Source organism: Sinocyclocheilus anshuiensis, unplaced genomic scaffold (genome assembly GCF_001515605.1).
Source record: "Sinocyclocheilus anshuiensis isolate Anshui unplaced genomic scaffold, SAMN03320099.WGS_v1.1 scaffold1626, whole genome shotgun sequence".
NCBI lineage: Eukaryota > Metazoa > Chordata > Actinopteri > Cypriniformes > Cyprinidae > Sinocyclocheilus > Sinocyclocheilus anshuiensis.
This window is the reverse complement of record NW_015547254.1, coordinates 630,094-647,308: the sequence shown is the minus strand read 5'-3', so window position 1 is coordinate 647,308 and position 17,215 is coordinate 630,094. Positions and strand designations below refer to the sequence as shown.

General features: G+C 36.9%; 2 protein-coding genes across 3 annotated transcripts in view; both read left to right on the top strand.

Moving 5' to 3' along the window:
- Nucleotides 1-1,198: 1,198 nt before the first annotated feature.
- LOC107701625 (GRAM domain-containing protein 1C-like) lies at nt 1,199-13,421 on the top strand. The gene is made up of 17 exons (XM_016503666.1): nt 1,199-1,291; nt 1,622-1,757; nt 1,903-2,003; nt 2,172-2,267; nt 2,430-2,510; nt 4,008-4,132; nt 4,243-4,402; nt 4,935-5,094; nt 5,183-5,329; nt 8,557-8,675; nt 9,661-9,803; nt 9,920-10,023; nt 11,683-11,853; nt 12,057-12,126; nt 12,775-12,894; nt 12,963-13,068; nt 13,304-13,421. The coding sequence occupies exons 1-17, from the start codon at nt 1,199-1,201 to the stop codon at nt 13,370-13,372; spliced, it is 2,001 nt and encodes a 666-aa protein (XP_016359152.1). The 3' UTR covers nt 13,373-13,421.
- Nucleotides 13,422-14,974: 1,553 nt separating this feature from the next.
- Nucleotides 14,975-17,215, top strand: part of LOC107701668 (palmitoyltransferase ZDHHC23-like) — a 6,442-nt gene continuing 4,201 nt past the window's right edge. For both annotated transcript variants that reach the window (XM_016503725.1, XM_016503723.1), the window contains exons 1-3: nt 14,975-15,273; nt 15,943-16,126; nt 16,201-16,881. In XM_016503725.1, the coding sequence (XP_016359211.1) occupies nt 15,945-16,126; nt 16,201-16,881 (863 nt within the window). In that variant the 5' untranslated portion in view covers nt 14,975-15,273; nt 15,943-15,944. The remainder of the gene's footprint in view (nt 15,274-15,942; nt 16,127-16,200; nt 16,882-17,215) is intronic.

Genomic DNA, 17,215 nt, shown 5'->3' with positions numbered 1-17,215 from the left:
TCTTTCTACTGGCAAAAGTACTGTCATCCATGAGTGTACACATTTTTATTATAAACAATTGAAATCAGTACACAAAGTCAGATCAAACTATGGTAAAATTTTTGTTTTGGCTCTCCTGTAAAGTTGGTGAAACGTCACTTACGCCTTTCTGGTTCTCACCCCTCGATATGTAGGCTACTATGTATAATAAAAGTAATATATGTAATAAAAATTACAAAACTAAGCTTTAATTAATCAAATATCTAACGTCAAGCCTACAATAAATTAATGATATAATAATATAAATATAAATAAATGTATAAAATAAATATTTTGGCAACTTTTATTTATTTTGTATGAATTATAAGTGTCATACGAAGTTCAGATAAAAAAAAAACCTGAAGAGCCTCCTTGGTGTCATACGTAAAATATGCAAATACAAAGTGTGCTTTGTTCTCAGCGGCGAATGGCACGTCGCTTCATGGGCTGGTAGAATCTGACTGTTCACCTGCTGCCAGGTGTGAGTAGGACGGTCGTAACAACCGAGACAGACAACACCGCAGCATGCCAACGACATGCAACGGAATATCTGCGACGATTGAAGCCCATGATAACTTTCTTGCAAGCCCAATTTGTAAACGCCTGGATCTCACATAACCAGGACTCACGGAACAGGACCTTCTCAGGTATGGCTTTTGTAGGCTATATGAGAATACGCCTTTGATAAGTATTTTTTCATATACTTAGTCTTTACTAAGTTTTTTTTCTCTTAATGTTCTTTAATGTTTCTGTCAGGGTTCTCTATTAGCGTCTGTGGTTCAATGAAGAAACTTCCATTGCATAAAAGGTTCTTTAATACAATAATTAGGTAATTATAATGTTTGTTACAATAAGAAACCATTATTAATTTAAAGGTTCTTTGGGGAACCTGAAATGGATTTTAATGGCATCGCTAAGAAAATAGAAAAACTCTTTTTTTTAAGAGTGAAGAATGTCTGCAAAAGAAAATATTTTCTCCCAGTAGCATGTTTTGTTTTAATTTGCAGAAATAAATTATTTGTAGTGCTGTCAAATAAAATAAGGTATTTTAGTGAGCTTATTGGTTTTGTTAATAGCCAGTAGATCAATCTGACTATTATTATTAAAAAAGTGCTTTGCGAAATTACCTTTAACAAATCAATATAGAAGCCACTAAGTTTTACTTCACCAGGTGAAAGACATGGCCCAAACACCCAAACAAGTGACGGCCAATGAGCTCACACAGGACAACAGTCAATCTGTGGAAGGCAAATTGAGCTCAGAAGAACAAGAGGTGAGATTGAATATGCTGCACGCTTTTACTTAGATTACATTGGTAGAGGTCACATGGCAGCACTATATTAACTTAATCTTTATCAGATTAATATTGTACAGTTTGATGTACTTTGTCCTGCAAAAGATTACAGACACTGTATCATGATGAGATTACGCAAATGGCATTGATTGCTATAGTAAGTGTTGCGAGATATTAGAAAGCTCTTGGGCATGTGAAATTTGTTCCTGGGAGCATGCAACTTTTATAGTATCTATTTCACAGAATCACAAACAATATTTGACAACTTTATTTATTTATTTATTGAATTGCTGTGATTTTACCTCACAGGGCCTGGAAGTCAGTGGGCAGTGCATAGCAGTACCTCAGTCACCTGAAGCATTGCTTTACACTATTTATAAACAGAGGAGTGACGAGTTTCGGAAGTTATTCAAAGAAGTGCCCGAGTCTGAGAAACTAATTGCAGGTGAGACTGATAGAAGGAGACAGAGAGGTAAAACCCTAACCCCAAACAATATAAAAATATGCTCTACTGAAAATGTTTGTTGGCAGAGCCACAATATTTGTATAACCACATTAGATGTTGTTTGAATGATGCATCTTTTCCCTAGACTACACCTGTGCTCTCCAGAAGGATATCTTGTTACAAGGACGCATCTACCTTACAGAGAATTGTTTATGTTTCTACAGTCATGTTTTTCGTGGTACAAAAGTGAGTTCCACAGAAAGATTATGTTATGTATTCACTGTACCTCTAATACATGCTATGCCTCTATCTATATACATATAATGAGCCTAGCTGAGATACTTCATTAGTAATTTCAGTTATGGATTCCATTGCTCTGCTTTAATAAACCTAATAAACCTGATTTTGTCTTAGATCACAGTAAATATGCAGGATATCATCTCAATATTACGAGAGAAGACAGCGAAATGGATACCAAATGCCATCCAGATCAATACTAATTCAGAGAAGGTAAAGTTCAGAGATCAAAGGTTTTACATTCTTGCGTTTTCCTATTTATGAAGATACATGTATAGGATAAATTCATTTCTTACAGAATATATATATATATAGGAAAATATATAATATGTATATATATTAATATATATATATATATATTGTCATTTTCCACAGTTGTTCTTTAGCTCATTTTCAGCAAGAGAGAAAAGTTTCCTGGGTATGTTTCGGCTTTGGCAGAACGTTCTAATGGAGAAGGTGATTTCTTTCTTTCTTTTTAACATTTTCCTTTTTAACCTCACTGTCGTTGTTTTAGATTATTTAAATATTCTTTATATTTACATATCTTCTAAAGTATATTACCTGCTTGATGTACATCACTGTACATTTTTACTCTACAACAGGTTATTCTGAAATATGATCTGAAATAGATATGTAATAGGAACGGGGATGCCAGAAGCAAACAGCATATTCTCAAGAACCCTTCCATTATCAGTTTTACAGTGTTTAGTCAGTCTTAATTGCTTACACAAACTATTTCTTTGTAGCTTAGGGTGGATACTAATGTGGCATATTAATACCATATGAGGATAACAGACAGAATAATACTCTATAGACCTATGGGCAGGGATATGCTTAAGTGTAAACAACCTAAATCTGTAGGGCACACTTGACAAGGCAGCAAATAAATGTATAGTTAATTGACCCCATCGAGGCGTGGCTTTCTTCAACTGAAAACAGAAAATAATGCCTCTTTCCTTACATGCACTAGGAACGGCAGAGCTGAAATGACAGGAAAATTAGTATAGAGATATGATAAACGAATAAAGCAGATATGCTGTTTAAGGCAATGAATAGCGCACCACTAGGCGGCGCAGTTGTAGCCTTTCGTGACTTCCTGATTTCAGCATGTGGCGTTCAGCAGGTAGGTGACGAGACGGAGAGACTTTACCCACCGTCAAATTTTACGTATAGTTGAGAATATATTACACACTGTGCTACTTCTTTAAACATGTCATGTAATTGTAAATAGGTGGGGAATTTTTAGAGCTTCATGAATCCATAAAATGTATTCGCGTCAGTTTGTTGTGTTAATGTGTCCGTGCCATACGGCCTTGAAACTATGTTTTGCTTTTCGTTGTGATTGTTTGGGCACTTTTTTAAACCGACGCGAATGTTAGTGAACTTTATACTTGAAGGTCTTTTTTCATATAGGTTTTATTGGAGTTTTTCAGCCACATTTTGTCGAGTAACTCTTGCCTGTGTCCGCTGATACGGTCTATTTACATTTACAATGTGTCGCTGAAACAGCTCTACGCCTTATTTCCATGGTAACCGTAGTTTTCGGCAATCTTCCATCGTTACGACTGCGAATGGAATTGAACTGAAAAGGCAATTTTTTTTTTTTTTTTGGAGGAAAAAATCCACCTTTTTATTATAGCACTGTACTTCTCTTTGGCTGATACTGGCTATATAGTATCTATTTACATACTATTATTTGCTTGTTTTTATTATTTTGTTTTTAAACAAAGGGTTGTTTATTACTAATATTTTGTACCAAATAACGTCAGTGTCATTTGCCTTCCCAACATATTTGCTCCCTGGTCAGTGATGTGTGAAGCAGGTTAGGGCTGTTTTATCTGCTGTTTTAGATGAACATCAGTACAGGAACTTGAGTTTTTTTTCCAACGTGCAGACGGGAGAGGCGGAAACATGTGAGTGTACATTGCTCAATGTAGCTTTCCTGTCTTGCAGAAACTGACCAAGTTGGAGCTGTTGCAGATGGTTAAGCAGCATTATGGCAACGATTTAGGATTGAGTCATGATGAAATGGAAAGCATTCAATCATCAGTAGATACTGTCACACCTACCGTGCCCAGGTTGACTACACACATGTACACACACTCAATCACATCTTCACATGTCAATGCCTGTTTGGACAACTGAGAGATCAGTTACTTGGTTTTAAGGTCCCATCTCTCTGTTGCAGTCTGAATATGCGTGGAGAGGATTACACGGGGAGACCAGAAAGGCCCACATCGCTTCGTCTTCCCCAAGGGGAGCTGAATTCTTATGAGGCCACCACACCACAGGGAGACGACACACAGTCTTCAGTTGGACTGCAAAGCATGCTTTCAGCAAATGGAGGGGTACGTTGACAAATAAAGTTTCTTTTGTAGATGGATTTTTCCTGAAATTGTTTGTATAATGACTGGTAGGGTTGGGTGATACAGTGGGGACAAAAATCTCAATACATTTCAGTCTTTAAACTATAATGTAGGTGACAATTTTATTTAAGAACTTGTTTGAGATTTTACCAGATTGATTTATTTTATTTTTATGAACATTTATTACCTACCTACAAAAATATTCAATTTTTTAAAATCAAATATAAAATTTAAAGATTGTATATAATTATTTTTATTTTTAATTTTTATTTTGTTTATTGGTCAAAATAATATTGTATATTGTATGTTTTTGTTATTAAGACTATTCAACTAAATCACTGTGAATATATAGTCAGTATTCTATCAATGGTCAACCTGTTGAATCTTTTTGTACTCTGCATTTGATTCACTTATAGAGATTAAAGAAAGTACAATGTCTTTGAAGTAGAGCTCATTAATGGCATGTTCAAAGTTTAAGGTGTTGAACTTGATATATGTATCAAACTCTCAACAGGACGACACTCTCAGTACCCCGTCCCATCAGCGCAGTCCAAATCTGTCATTAAACCGCTCAGGGTCTGAACGAGTGTCTAAACGCTCCTCTCTCTCTCTGGATCTAAATGCCAATGAAGACCAGCTCTCCGATAACAGCAGATCTGACAGCTTGGAGGAGGGTGAGTTGTTTGTGTGTGTGTCTTAACTATGTCTCATTCCATGGCTGTTTTGATGCATTTTGTTTACGTCAGTATTGATTTCTTGTAGTGGAAGAACGTGAGACAGCGTCTCCTGTGTCTCAGGGAAGGCTGTTTGTGAACCGGGTCTTTCACATCAGTGCTGAGAAGATGTTTGACCTGCTTTTCACTGATTCTAATTTCATGCTGAGGTTTATGGATATCAGGAAGATCATAGGTACGTTTCTCTTTCCTTTTACCTCTCTTACAATCATCAGTTTCATTCCTATATAGATATGAGTGGTAACTTTTCATTTCAGCATGTAGTAGACTTTGGTCCTCCAGAAATATTGTTATATTTTTGCCAGTGTTATTCATGTACTATTATACTATTTATTAGGGCTGCAACAACTAATCGATAAAATCGATTATTATCGATTATGAAAATCATCGACAACGATTCCCATTATCGATTAGTCGGGTCTGCCCACAGTGCATGTCCAACTTCAGCCGGTTGCGTCAAATTACAGCACTGAATTACGCATTTTTATGGACAAAATGCATCTAAAAATAGTGGAGGAAACCGAATGAGTTGCTGCGGGAGAGTTACGTGATCCAAGCTGCCCAAAACATGAGAATTCTTTATTTTAAGCTAATGCAATAGCGTAATGGTTCGCATAAAGGTCCGTCCTGACAGTCTGTGTTACGTTTTAATCTTTACTGAATGAGCGCCGGTGTTCTGACAAATAATGCTACCTATCAGATTATGCTACCATCACTGTATTTATCCTACAGTATATTGACTGATTTGTTGAACTTCCAGCCTTGTAAGCATGTAATAATTATTATGACAACAAAGCACTGACAAATAAGCCTGGTGTACATTAATATGAAAGTCAGTAACAAATCACACAAACTAAAGTATATTGCAGAAATATAAAAACAAATCTGTTGCTTTACCACGCTACTTTAGGTCATTCAAAGTCACTGTAATAAACATATGTAAACATGTGGACTGCACTAAACACTGTCTGTTAACTTTAGACCAGTGGTTCTCAAACTTTTTTGGTCGCGCCCCCCTTTAAACCCATTAAAAAAATCTTCCCGAAACCCCATCCCACCTCAGACTACCAAATAATTTCACTAAACATTATGAAAAATTAATGCTTTTTTAATTTATAGAACCTACAGGGAAGAAAACACCTGCATCACTTGAAACATTGAAAAATAGCATAGAGAGAATAACTGTTATATTATTATTCTCTCTCTGTTATTTATTTATTTTTTGTGGGTTTCATGCTGTCCGCTAAGGCATAGTACACACACAGGCTTTCCTCCAACGACATTAAACACGGTGTCTACACCTGACGCGAGCGGCAAAATACAGTAGAACCATTATAATCAGTGATGCTGTGTACACTGGATGCAGCGCGGCACGACAAAACCCGACATTAAACTGATGCCTTGTTCTATTTATGACGTACTGACACAAAGTTAAAATGATTTGCAACGGTCGCTTTGTCGCGTCCAGTATAGAGCTGTTGCGGCGCGACGCGACACCTGTAGCGTCCGGTATAGACACGGTGAGTGAAGCCGAGAGCAAGATATGCCTCGTCATATTTTCTGCATTTAGCTTCTTTTCTTTTTCTGCTGATGGCCCGTGCTCGACTTGAAGCAGCGCTGCTTAGACCGATCGGTGTGTCATCAAAGTACTGCGAGAGCTATAAGACAGTGAATCTCAACCTTTTGGCGTACCGGACCCCAGCGTGTCACGTGACCGAGTGTAATCGCAGCCTCTGCGATTGAAAAATCGCGGTTTTAATATCGTGATATTATCGCAAATGCAATTAATCGTTCAGCCCTATAATAAAGCCTCACACCTTATTAATATCATGCTGGAAGCAAAATCTGATAGGTAGCACTTTTCGCTATCGAATTATGCTACCATCTGTTTTAATGGGAGGTAGCAAAATCTGACAGGGTAGCACAAATCGCCAGAACACCGGCGCGGCGGGCACGTGCGTCAGACAGACGGAAAAGAGAGACAATAATCAGCGCAAAAACATTCATTGTGCTGAAATATCTGTTGTTGTTTTAATCTTTACCGAAAGAGCGGCGGCCGCCTGCACGCGCGTCAGACAGACGGAAAACCGAGACGATTAATAATCAGCGCAAAAACATTTATTGTGCTGAAATATCTGTTGTTGAAAGTTAAATTAAGGTTTAAAAGTCTACATGCATTGAGAGTATTTTATGAGAGTAGGAACTGTAAGGGGATAACAGCGTGTAGTTGTCTGAATATAAATATCAGACGCTTCATAACCGCATATTACAGGATAAAGAAATGACAGTAAGACGTGACTGTGATCAAAGTGAACGTGTTCCTGCAGAACATTAATCTTACCTATTGGTTACCTATTATGGAGTTTGTGATTTTATTCGTCTTTATCATCTTTATTATTTAAATTTTTAATGCAAAGATTTAAACTATATACATATATAACTATATACAATGCTTAAATTTATTAAAACAAATTTATGTAAGGGTTGTGCCACTGCTGCTTTAAACTAACAGTACTGGTGATTACCAAAATCATTTTTTAGCTTTCTGTATTGGTTAGTCCTCCAATATGTGTAAGCTCTTTAGTAACAGTAGTAGGCTATTCCTAATGCTATAGTAATTATTGCTGTTATCTATGAAAGAAAGGCAGAGAGCTTTATAGTGTTTTTTTCTTCAGATACCCAATTACAGTCAAAAAGTGCATAAACAATGCCAGCAAGAATGCAAGCTGTTATGAAGGGCATAGGAGGCCTTTTTTATGTGAATAAATACTATTTAGTTGTTTAAGTTTATTTGCCCAATAAATGACAATACAATTTTTTGATTTACATTTTTTTTTGACAGATTCCTAAAATTCCTAAAATGTGTTTTCTCTTTATTATGTCAGGTGGTCTAATAAATTGTTAAGCACTGTATGTTTTCATAGCATTCAGATGGAACGTTTGTTTGAAGGACATTGGGCAGAATGTGGAATAGTGTGTTTTTTGTCAAAAAAATAATAATAACCGATTAATCGAAAACATAATCGCCCAACTAATCGAGTATCAAAATAATCGTTAGTTGCAGCCCCTACTATTTATTAAAATGTTGAAAAATAGTAGTTTTTGATACTTTTTTTTTTTTTTTTAGTTTTAGTCATGTTGTTATTTACAAAATGTGTTTTATATTTATATTTACCTTTAATTTATATTTATTCAGTTATTGTCCAAGGCAACATTTCTAAGTTTAAGTTTTTAATCTTGATTGATTTATTTATTTCTATTTATTGATTTCACTTACCAAAACAATGTTTTATAATATTGTAGTTTTAGTTAAAAAATGCCAACATTGGTTTTTGCATTTATTGCTTTGCCATACTGTTTATAGTAACAAAAGTTTATAGTAACAAAAAAATTACCTGACAGGTGCAAGCTCTACCTCTTGGCAAAGGGAGGCATCTGGTGGTATGAAAAGGACTTTGAACTTCACCATCACCATTAATAACCCCCTGATTGGCAAGTTTTCCACTGCCACAGAAACTCAGGTTAGAGTCACAACTTTGTCTTTGTTCCAAAAACTAGCGAATTGCACCACTGTTTGCTACCTACGCAGGAGATTCAAAAGGGACTTGTGATTTTTGTGTCAAACAAATTGTAAAAATTGTTGTACAAACTTATTGAAAGGCTGCGTTTCATTGGTTGCACTGTCAGCTAACATGCAGTATTTGGTTATGTCACATTTATATTTAGAGACTTGGTTAGCAGGAAGGAGCTGCAGTTGTGGATCACAAGTTTCTGTGAATTCTGAGGGGTGATGGGTCCTTCCTTAGATTATTTTTGTAATATTTGCACCTGTTGTTGCCACTTTTATCTTACAAATCTGACAAATCGGTATGTCCAGTCTAGTTGTCTGTGCTTTTTCAGTTGTTTTTGTGTGAAATTAAATCCATAAAACAATAAATTAGTTTGCCAGAACCATTTTAACTGAACTTCACATACATTCTTCTGGTCTTTCAGCTCTTAGTCTGCGATGCAAAGAATAGTTAAAAAATATACCCACTGTTTTGTTTAAAACAGTTAATTAGGCAATAGACAGCTTTTGTTTCCATTTATATTATGCAACAATTAACATTTTTAACAATAAAATGACTGGAGGCGTGCTGCAATTACAAATTCAGCTTCATCCAGTTATTTGATCTAATCGTGACTGTTTGAGCTAATTGGACTTTAAAGTTGATGCAATAATCATGTTTTTATGCAGTAATGACCTGCTTGATGACTGTGGCTACATTCATACAGTGAATGTGTAGGATTGACTCTCAAATTGTCCTGTACATACAGCAGTGCACAGGATTGAATAATGTTGCATAATATCTATATGGACACGTAACCAAACTAAACTGAACTAAACTGAACAGAACCATATTTAGCAATCCAAACAGGACTGACATCTGTATTGTGCTGCTGTGTAAATTCGTCCTGTGTGTGTATGTGGAATATTTTCTGATTTCTATTCCTTGTGTATTTTAGACGCTATATAAAGAGTCGAGGGAGGGTCAGTACTACATGATAGATGCGGAGGTCTACACACATGATGTACCTTACCATGACTACTTCTACACTCAGAATCGCTACTGTATCATCCGCAACTCCAAGCACAAGTGCAGACTCAGGTGAGCGGTATCCTTATATCTGTACGTCTAACCGCTTTCATTTTGACTATAGCACTGAAATCTCTTGATGTAAGAGCCATTTAGTAAATAGTTGAGCTCATGATCTCTCTGTGCAGGATTTACACTGATGTCAAATACAAAAAGCACCCATGGGGTCTTGTGAAATCCTTTATCACAAAAAACTCCTGGAGTGGCCTAGAAGACTACTTCAGACACCTTGGTTGGTATAATGCATTTTATGTTTACTTTCCCTAACCCTCTATTTTCCCTCTTTACTCATCCGTTTAACTTCTTGTAGATTGTGCCCATTTTCTAGATGACTGAATGTCACTAATTATATTATGTCACTGTTCACTTCATAGGGTTCACAGGGTTATTATAGTTAGGCTATATATAGAATACAACTAAAACCATAAAAAAGTGTTAATAAAATAGAATAAAAATAGAAATAACTAAAATAAAATATAAAAATAATTTAAACTTTTTTTTGTTACTTCTAGTTCCCAAGTCAACATTTCTCATTTTCATTTAGTTTAACTTGATGTACTAAAATAATTAAAACTAAAACTGAAATAAAAATGTTATAGACATATTTACAAAATAAATAAATAAAAAAGACAAAACCACACAAAAAAATTTAACTAAAACTATAAAAGGAAAAGGAAAACAGAAAATATAATATATAAACTTTCAAATTATTAATTAATATTAATAAAAACCTATAAAAGTACAAGTAGCACTGCTTTATAGTGGCCCAGTCTGCAATCCATTGCCTTGTCTGAGTCTATATATCCTTAGCTACAAATCAAAACAGAACAGCGTATAAAACACTTCAAAACAAAATAACAATATAAAGCTATAGTCCAAAACTAATATGGATTAATTAAAATGAGCAGAACTGCAGACTCTGCTCAATTTCTTTCTTATCGACTGGAAATGGAAAGCTGGCTAATAGCTTCTCTGCCATGGGATGTTGGATTAGGGAATTAAAAGAGTAATGAACATTAGTGACCTGATCAGAGTGTCTAGGGAGGGCTATTAGCAGCATGGATGTGTCCGTTTCCTATTGGTGAAATGCATCAGTTAGGGTGCTTTCACACTTGGTTCGATTGCTTGGTCCGAACCAGAGTTCGAATGCTCCCCCCTCCCCCTGCCCCCGCTGGACTGTGTTCACATTATATTATTTGGGTCCGAACCGCGGTTCGTTTGCGTCATCAAGCCAGCAGCTGTTTACCCCGTTGCTTAGTAACGATGGCGCAGGAGAAGACTGCAAAATGCGTAGCATTGCTCTCTTCAATTTTATATTTATGCTTTTGAACCGTTGGTTTTGTTTCCAAAGCTTCAGTACATAACGGCACTTACGTCTGCCTTATGCAAATGCTCTAAAGTACTCTGAAGGCGAACAGAAATGAGATATACAGCTCTCTGCTTGCAGCGCGTCAGTCACGCTCGTCAGGAAAGTGAGGGAAACACACATTTTTATCAAATAATACGTCATTAATAGCGGTTCACTTCCGTGATTTGGTACGATTGCGTTCACATCAGCAGCGAACCGTACCGGAGTTCACATGAACCGTACCCCAGACCACCCTTATTAAGCGGACTCGGGTACAGTTCGCGGGTGCGCACCCGAGTTCGGAAGACAGCGTTCACATCATCCAAACGAACCGAACTCTGACGTCAATCGAACCCGGGTGCGCACCAAAAGTGCTAGTGTGAAAGCACCCTTAGATCCATTGCCTGCAAGGCCATTTAATTATTAAACTACAGGGGTGCCAAAAGCCAGATCCATAATCGATCCACTGACCTTAAAATAACAACTCTGGACTCACAAATTAATGCATTTTTAATGATCTTCACCTCACAATGCACATTCCAGAGGCAGAGCTGCTAGAAGAGGAGGCAGAGTTGACTCAAGGAAGCGGAGATGCTGGAAAGACGGGTGGTTTGCGCAGGAGACGAAGAACTTACAGTCGCACCCTACAGGAACACATGAAGCCAGGGAAGCAGTACAGTGCAGACTTAGATCAGCAGAGAGACGGCACCATGGGTATAAATATATGTATAGTTTTAATCTCTGAATCCAATATCTCTGCTACTGGCCTTAAAATACTGATTAAACCACCAGAAATTGTTTTAATGCCAATAAGATGTTTATTTTGTGGCCTATGCTTTTTAATATTTAAGCAAACATTGAAGACATTGTGTATTAGACTTATAACAATTATACTTACATTGCATGTTACATTATAGGTGCCATGGATATAAAGAACACACAACACAGATGGAACATCACTTCGATTGTGTTTGCGATGAGCTTAATGTAAGGCTTCATTCGCACTATAAGGCCTGTTTCACACCTCATACACACAGTAAGCTGTGCGTAAGTTTGGAGCTCTGACATTGACAGTGTTTCTGCTGCGTAACAGAACCACAAAAGATTCTAGGTTACTACATTAAGTTTTTCCTCTAATTACAACCTAAAATCATAAAATGGTTGTTAGAGTTACTACTCTTGATTTGCATGAGGAAGGTGAGCACATTTTCATTCAAATGGTAAATAATCTACACTGAACAGAATTGACTGCAAATTTTAGCAATAAACAACTTAAAGCACATGTTTTCAGTAAGATTTAATGAATGGAAAGTGTTGTTTGTTTGGAACCTAGAATCCCGTAAACTTTCACTGTGTATAACATACGTTGCTATTTTGCAAAAGATTGCATTGATAAATGGGTTAACAGTGCATGTTCTCCATATTTTCTGCTGTGTTCAGTATGCTGCAGTGGCAAAAATAGAAAATTTGCTGTGTGAACTTTCCAGCCTGTTAACATGGTTGCCAAAATAAATATGTGCAGCTTACATCTGCAGTGTGAAACATGGAAGAAAAACTGCCAGTTTTAACCATGATGATTTAGAATTACTTAAAAACCCAACGTGCTTATGAATGCCACATTGTTTTGCCTCTCAGTCTTTTTGTTCTGGTGGTTCTGAACTTGGGGCTGTTCTATAAACTTTGGGCCATGGAAGATGTCGCTCACCGTATGTATCTGAATACCAAGCACAGAATGAAGGAGAGAGTAGAGTCCAGGTAAAGGCTCTTTCACATTGTAAATTTTGTGAATTTTTATGATCAAAACTGACCATGTTTTTATGTAGTTTGGCACCTGGCCAAGGGCCTAGACAGGGTATGCCACACAGAAGTCGAGAAGAAGCACATTTACTGAGGGCAGTACTGCAGGACTCCATTAACCTTCTAGAACAGGTATGTTTGGGTGTTCTATTAAACACACCCTGCAATGACATGTAAATGCAAAACAAACTGGTTGTTCACCATTACACATCAGTGAGATGATCCTTCCTGTCTAATTTGGCAGTTCTTGACCAGAAAAAGTTGATCTTATGTTGTTTGTTAAAACTATAGCTACATACAGTATCTCTATTGGCTGAGAAGTCTCTTATGTGATTGTTTATTTTTGCTGGTTCTTTCTTCTCCACAGCTACGCAGTTCTCTTGTGGTGCTTCAGCAGACCTTTCAGGTCTACAACAGATCCTCCTCTCAGCTTTAAATGGCATTGAGTTTGGTGACCTGACAACACAAGGGTTTTCTTCCCATAAGACTTGTCCTCGCTGAAGAGTGTTGCCATAGGTACTGTCACTCCAGGGCAGGCTCGTAGCCATGTTCATCGTCTCTCTGGGCTTTTTTGTTATGGTTGGATGTTTTTTTTTTTTTTTTCTTTTTCAGTGCTGTTTTTGTCTTGGAGGGGATTTTCGCACTAGTACACTCAATTTCGCGAGTTTCCTCTTGGATTTACTAACTTGACCTTGAAGCTGAAGGAGAGAAGCAACAGTGCATTTTCTCATTCTTCAAATCTGATATTGCTGAAGTTAAACATTAAAGTAACAACAGTGTATCAGGTTGAAGCACAAGGGCTTCTCACAATCATGTCCTGAAATGATTGATGCTAATTTGATGGACACATTTTTTTTTCTGGACTGCAACAGAAGCCTTATAAAACGAAAAAGTTTCAGATGTAATGGATTCAGTGCAGTTGCACAGGGTCTTAAATTATAAAGGGGGCAATGCAGGCCCATTGCCTCTAGCTCACTTTAAAGATTTGCCTAACATTTAGTCATGTGGCCTTTTTTGTCTTGATTTAGATAATGTTCTTGTCTTAAGATCCCTCTAAGAATTTGTAAATGGTTGCACCTTAAAACCTTATTAAAGCAGGGATCACTAAAGACCAATGATTATGCTTATTGAAATTGATGAATGCTTGTAGGTTTTGAATGTTTATCAGGATTTTAATAATGTCTAATAGTACAAGTTTGTGTGAAGAAGATAAAATATCTGAAGTTTACTGTAAAGGATGAGTGGTCATGTTTGATGTTTTAAATTGTTTACACTCTTGGTCTTTAAAATACCACTTTTGTTGTTCAAATTTTAGGGACCATATTGTCACTGTGAACTAAATTTGTGACCCATTCATGTAAATTATTTACATTGGGAAAAGTGTGGTAATTTATTAAAAGAGAATGTGTAATCCTCAAGCATTTAATTCTTTCACAGAAAAATACGTAAGGGGTGGATGTGTATAGATGTCTATTTTTTCTGCATAGATTGAACATTTTCTTCTGATTTTTTTTTTTTATATATAAAAATTATTTGGAACCTATTTATAAATAAAATTCCCATGGCATTACAATGTTCAGTTTGTGAAACTTATGATTTTGAGATTTTCTTATGGTAACCTAGACATGAAATATCACAACATTGCTATTCATTGCTATACGTTTTAACTATTCATCCATAGGGTGTGACAACATGCCCCCGAAAGTGCTGTCTGGGTCTCTAAAATAGATGCAGACGTGCATACACAGCCCTTAATGGCGTCACGTGCACGCTCTGTCAAGGAACTTGAAATATGTTGCATTTTGTGTTTGTCGAGAAGCACAAAAAAGATTGTTACTAATACATAGGTATTCTCTATTTTAACTCTTGCCATTTTCAATTCAATGTCCATTAAAGGCGAAAAAGTGAGAGAGAGAAAATCAGACTCTGGAAGCATCTGGAAACGGTGTTCTCTGTAACAAACCATGGCCATTAAGTAAAGTTTATAATCGGAGGAAATGAAAGGGTTAGTTTGCACTGACGTCAGGAAGACATTCGCCAGTCACATTCACAGGGCGGTCAAACGCGCGTGCTGTGCGCTGTTGCTGTTTATGTTACGCGACTTCCTGGTGCTCTCTGTAGTAAACCTCGTAGATTTGGGCTGCTTTGTGTAGTTTTTCTTGGGCAACTGTAAGTAATTTATATGGAGTAAATGACTAAGTAAGCTCTGGTAGAGCAGCTGGGTAAAAAGACTCGAATATTCCACTACCGAAAATGAGACTCGCAGCTGACGCTCACACTGAAAGTACTCCCTGCTGCCCGAAAGGAACTATTTCTGCAGTATGAATGTTTTGTACTGTAAGTATGAAACATCGCATGCCACATGTTACGTCTGACATTTCACTATCAGTTTATTTACATATTATCGTGATTACTTTTGTTATATGACGTGTTCTCAATGGTCGTCAATCAGAACCTCATTGCTTCTATCTATCTGGAGCCAGTATTTATTTATTTATATATACATAGTACATACATATATACCCAAGGTCATGGCTTCAATTCCTAGTGAATGCATGAACCGATAAAATGTAGGACTACATTGTATGCAATGTATGTTGCTTTGGATAAAAGCGTCTGACACGGAAATAAAATAAGTTTAATGTTTTTAATATTTTATTTTATTTTAGATCATTTTTATTTTATTTTAAGTTATGAAAATCCTTTTTATGCTTTTTTGGCTGTATATAAATAATGCACAGGCCTGGATGCATTAATAATCTACTTTTAAACTGATTCCCACACCATTTAACATAATGTGACTCAAGTATGAGCAAACTATAAACCATAGACACCACATATACAAGAAATTGTTCCAGATGGTGCATCCTCAGGTACATTGTCCCTTTACATATGGGATATTCTAGGTGCCAGATGAATGACCAATACAGTATACAATGTATATTTTTGTCTACCCATTAGTCAGTCACATAAATCTAATAAACGTGCAATCTGGTTTCCTCACAGGAATGCAATATCTTCCCTCACCTCCATTTTATCGGCTGATATCCATCATGACGAAGAGATCCCATCAAACACTAGATCAGGATGATCCTCTGTGCTGTTGCGAGTACATTGATCGTCATGGCGGACGCAGTCACTTGGCAGCATGTTGCTGTGACTGTGAGGATTTGGATGAGGCTTGTGACAGGTGAGCACTTTGGATTCATAGATTACTGCTTAAATTATTAAATGATGAATATGATTGAATTTGTTATTTTCCAGATGGATGAAGAAGCAGCCTCAAAATTCAGACTCTCTGTCTCGGGCTATGGCCACGTTCAATGATCGTCTACGAGTGCCCTGGATATCTGGAGCCAGACAAGTTGATAAATCAGTGATCTCTCCTCTTATTCTGCTTCCTGTTTTTTTGCACATTGCAGCTTTGCACTACCTGCTGGGTATTTTAGTGCTAACTGCAGTGCCCGTCTTGGTCCTTTGGTACTACTATTTCACTCACCGAAAGAAAGGACGCACGTTATTCTTCCTCAGCCTCGCACTCTTCTCCCTCTTCTACATGTTCTACCTCTTCATCACCGAAGTCGTTCCTCGTGGTGATGTGAATCATCTTCAGTTGGCCGCTGTGACAGTGGGTGTTGCTCTTACGGTAATTTTCCTCATAATCACTAAGAGGGGGCCGGGCTACATCAGGCTTCGTCCAACTGACACTCATAGTACAGTGACCTATCACAAACCTCTGTCTGACGTAGATGCCACCTATCTAAATGGAGCACAGCACCAGGTGGTGACAGCCAATCATGAACAAACTTGTGAATCTGGGACAGCACAGCAGAGTGTTCAGAGGAGGAACTGGTGCGCAGTATGCAAAGTGGTGCGGCCCCCGAGAGCGGGACACTGCAGGATCTGTGGGGTCTGCATCCTGCGTCTGGACCACCACTGTGTCTGGTGGGTGGGTTTATTTAAAAAGCACTGCTTATTCAAGAGGGTCTCAGTCATTATTATGTCAGTATTATGTTTGGATCATATTTCACTCAAAAATGTTTTGGATTGTGAAATATTTTTATGGAAATTGTACACAAGTATATATTTTGAAAATATTTATGTTTATACATTTATATATTCATGTTCTTATATTTTATATTATATATAAACATTTAATATTTAATACATAAACATAACATTTTTCTTAAATACATGCATGTGTTTGTATTTATATATAAATATACACAATACACAGTATACACACATATATTATGTAAACAAAAACTTTTATTTTGGA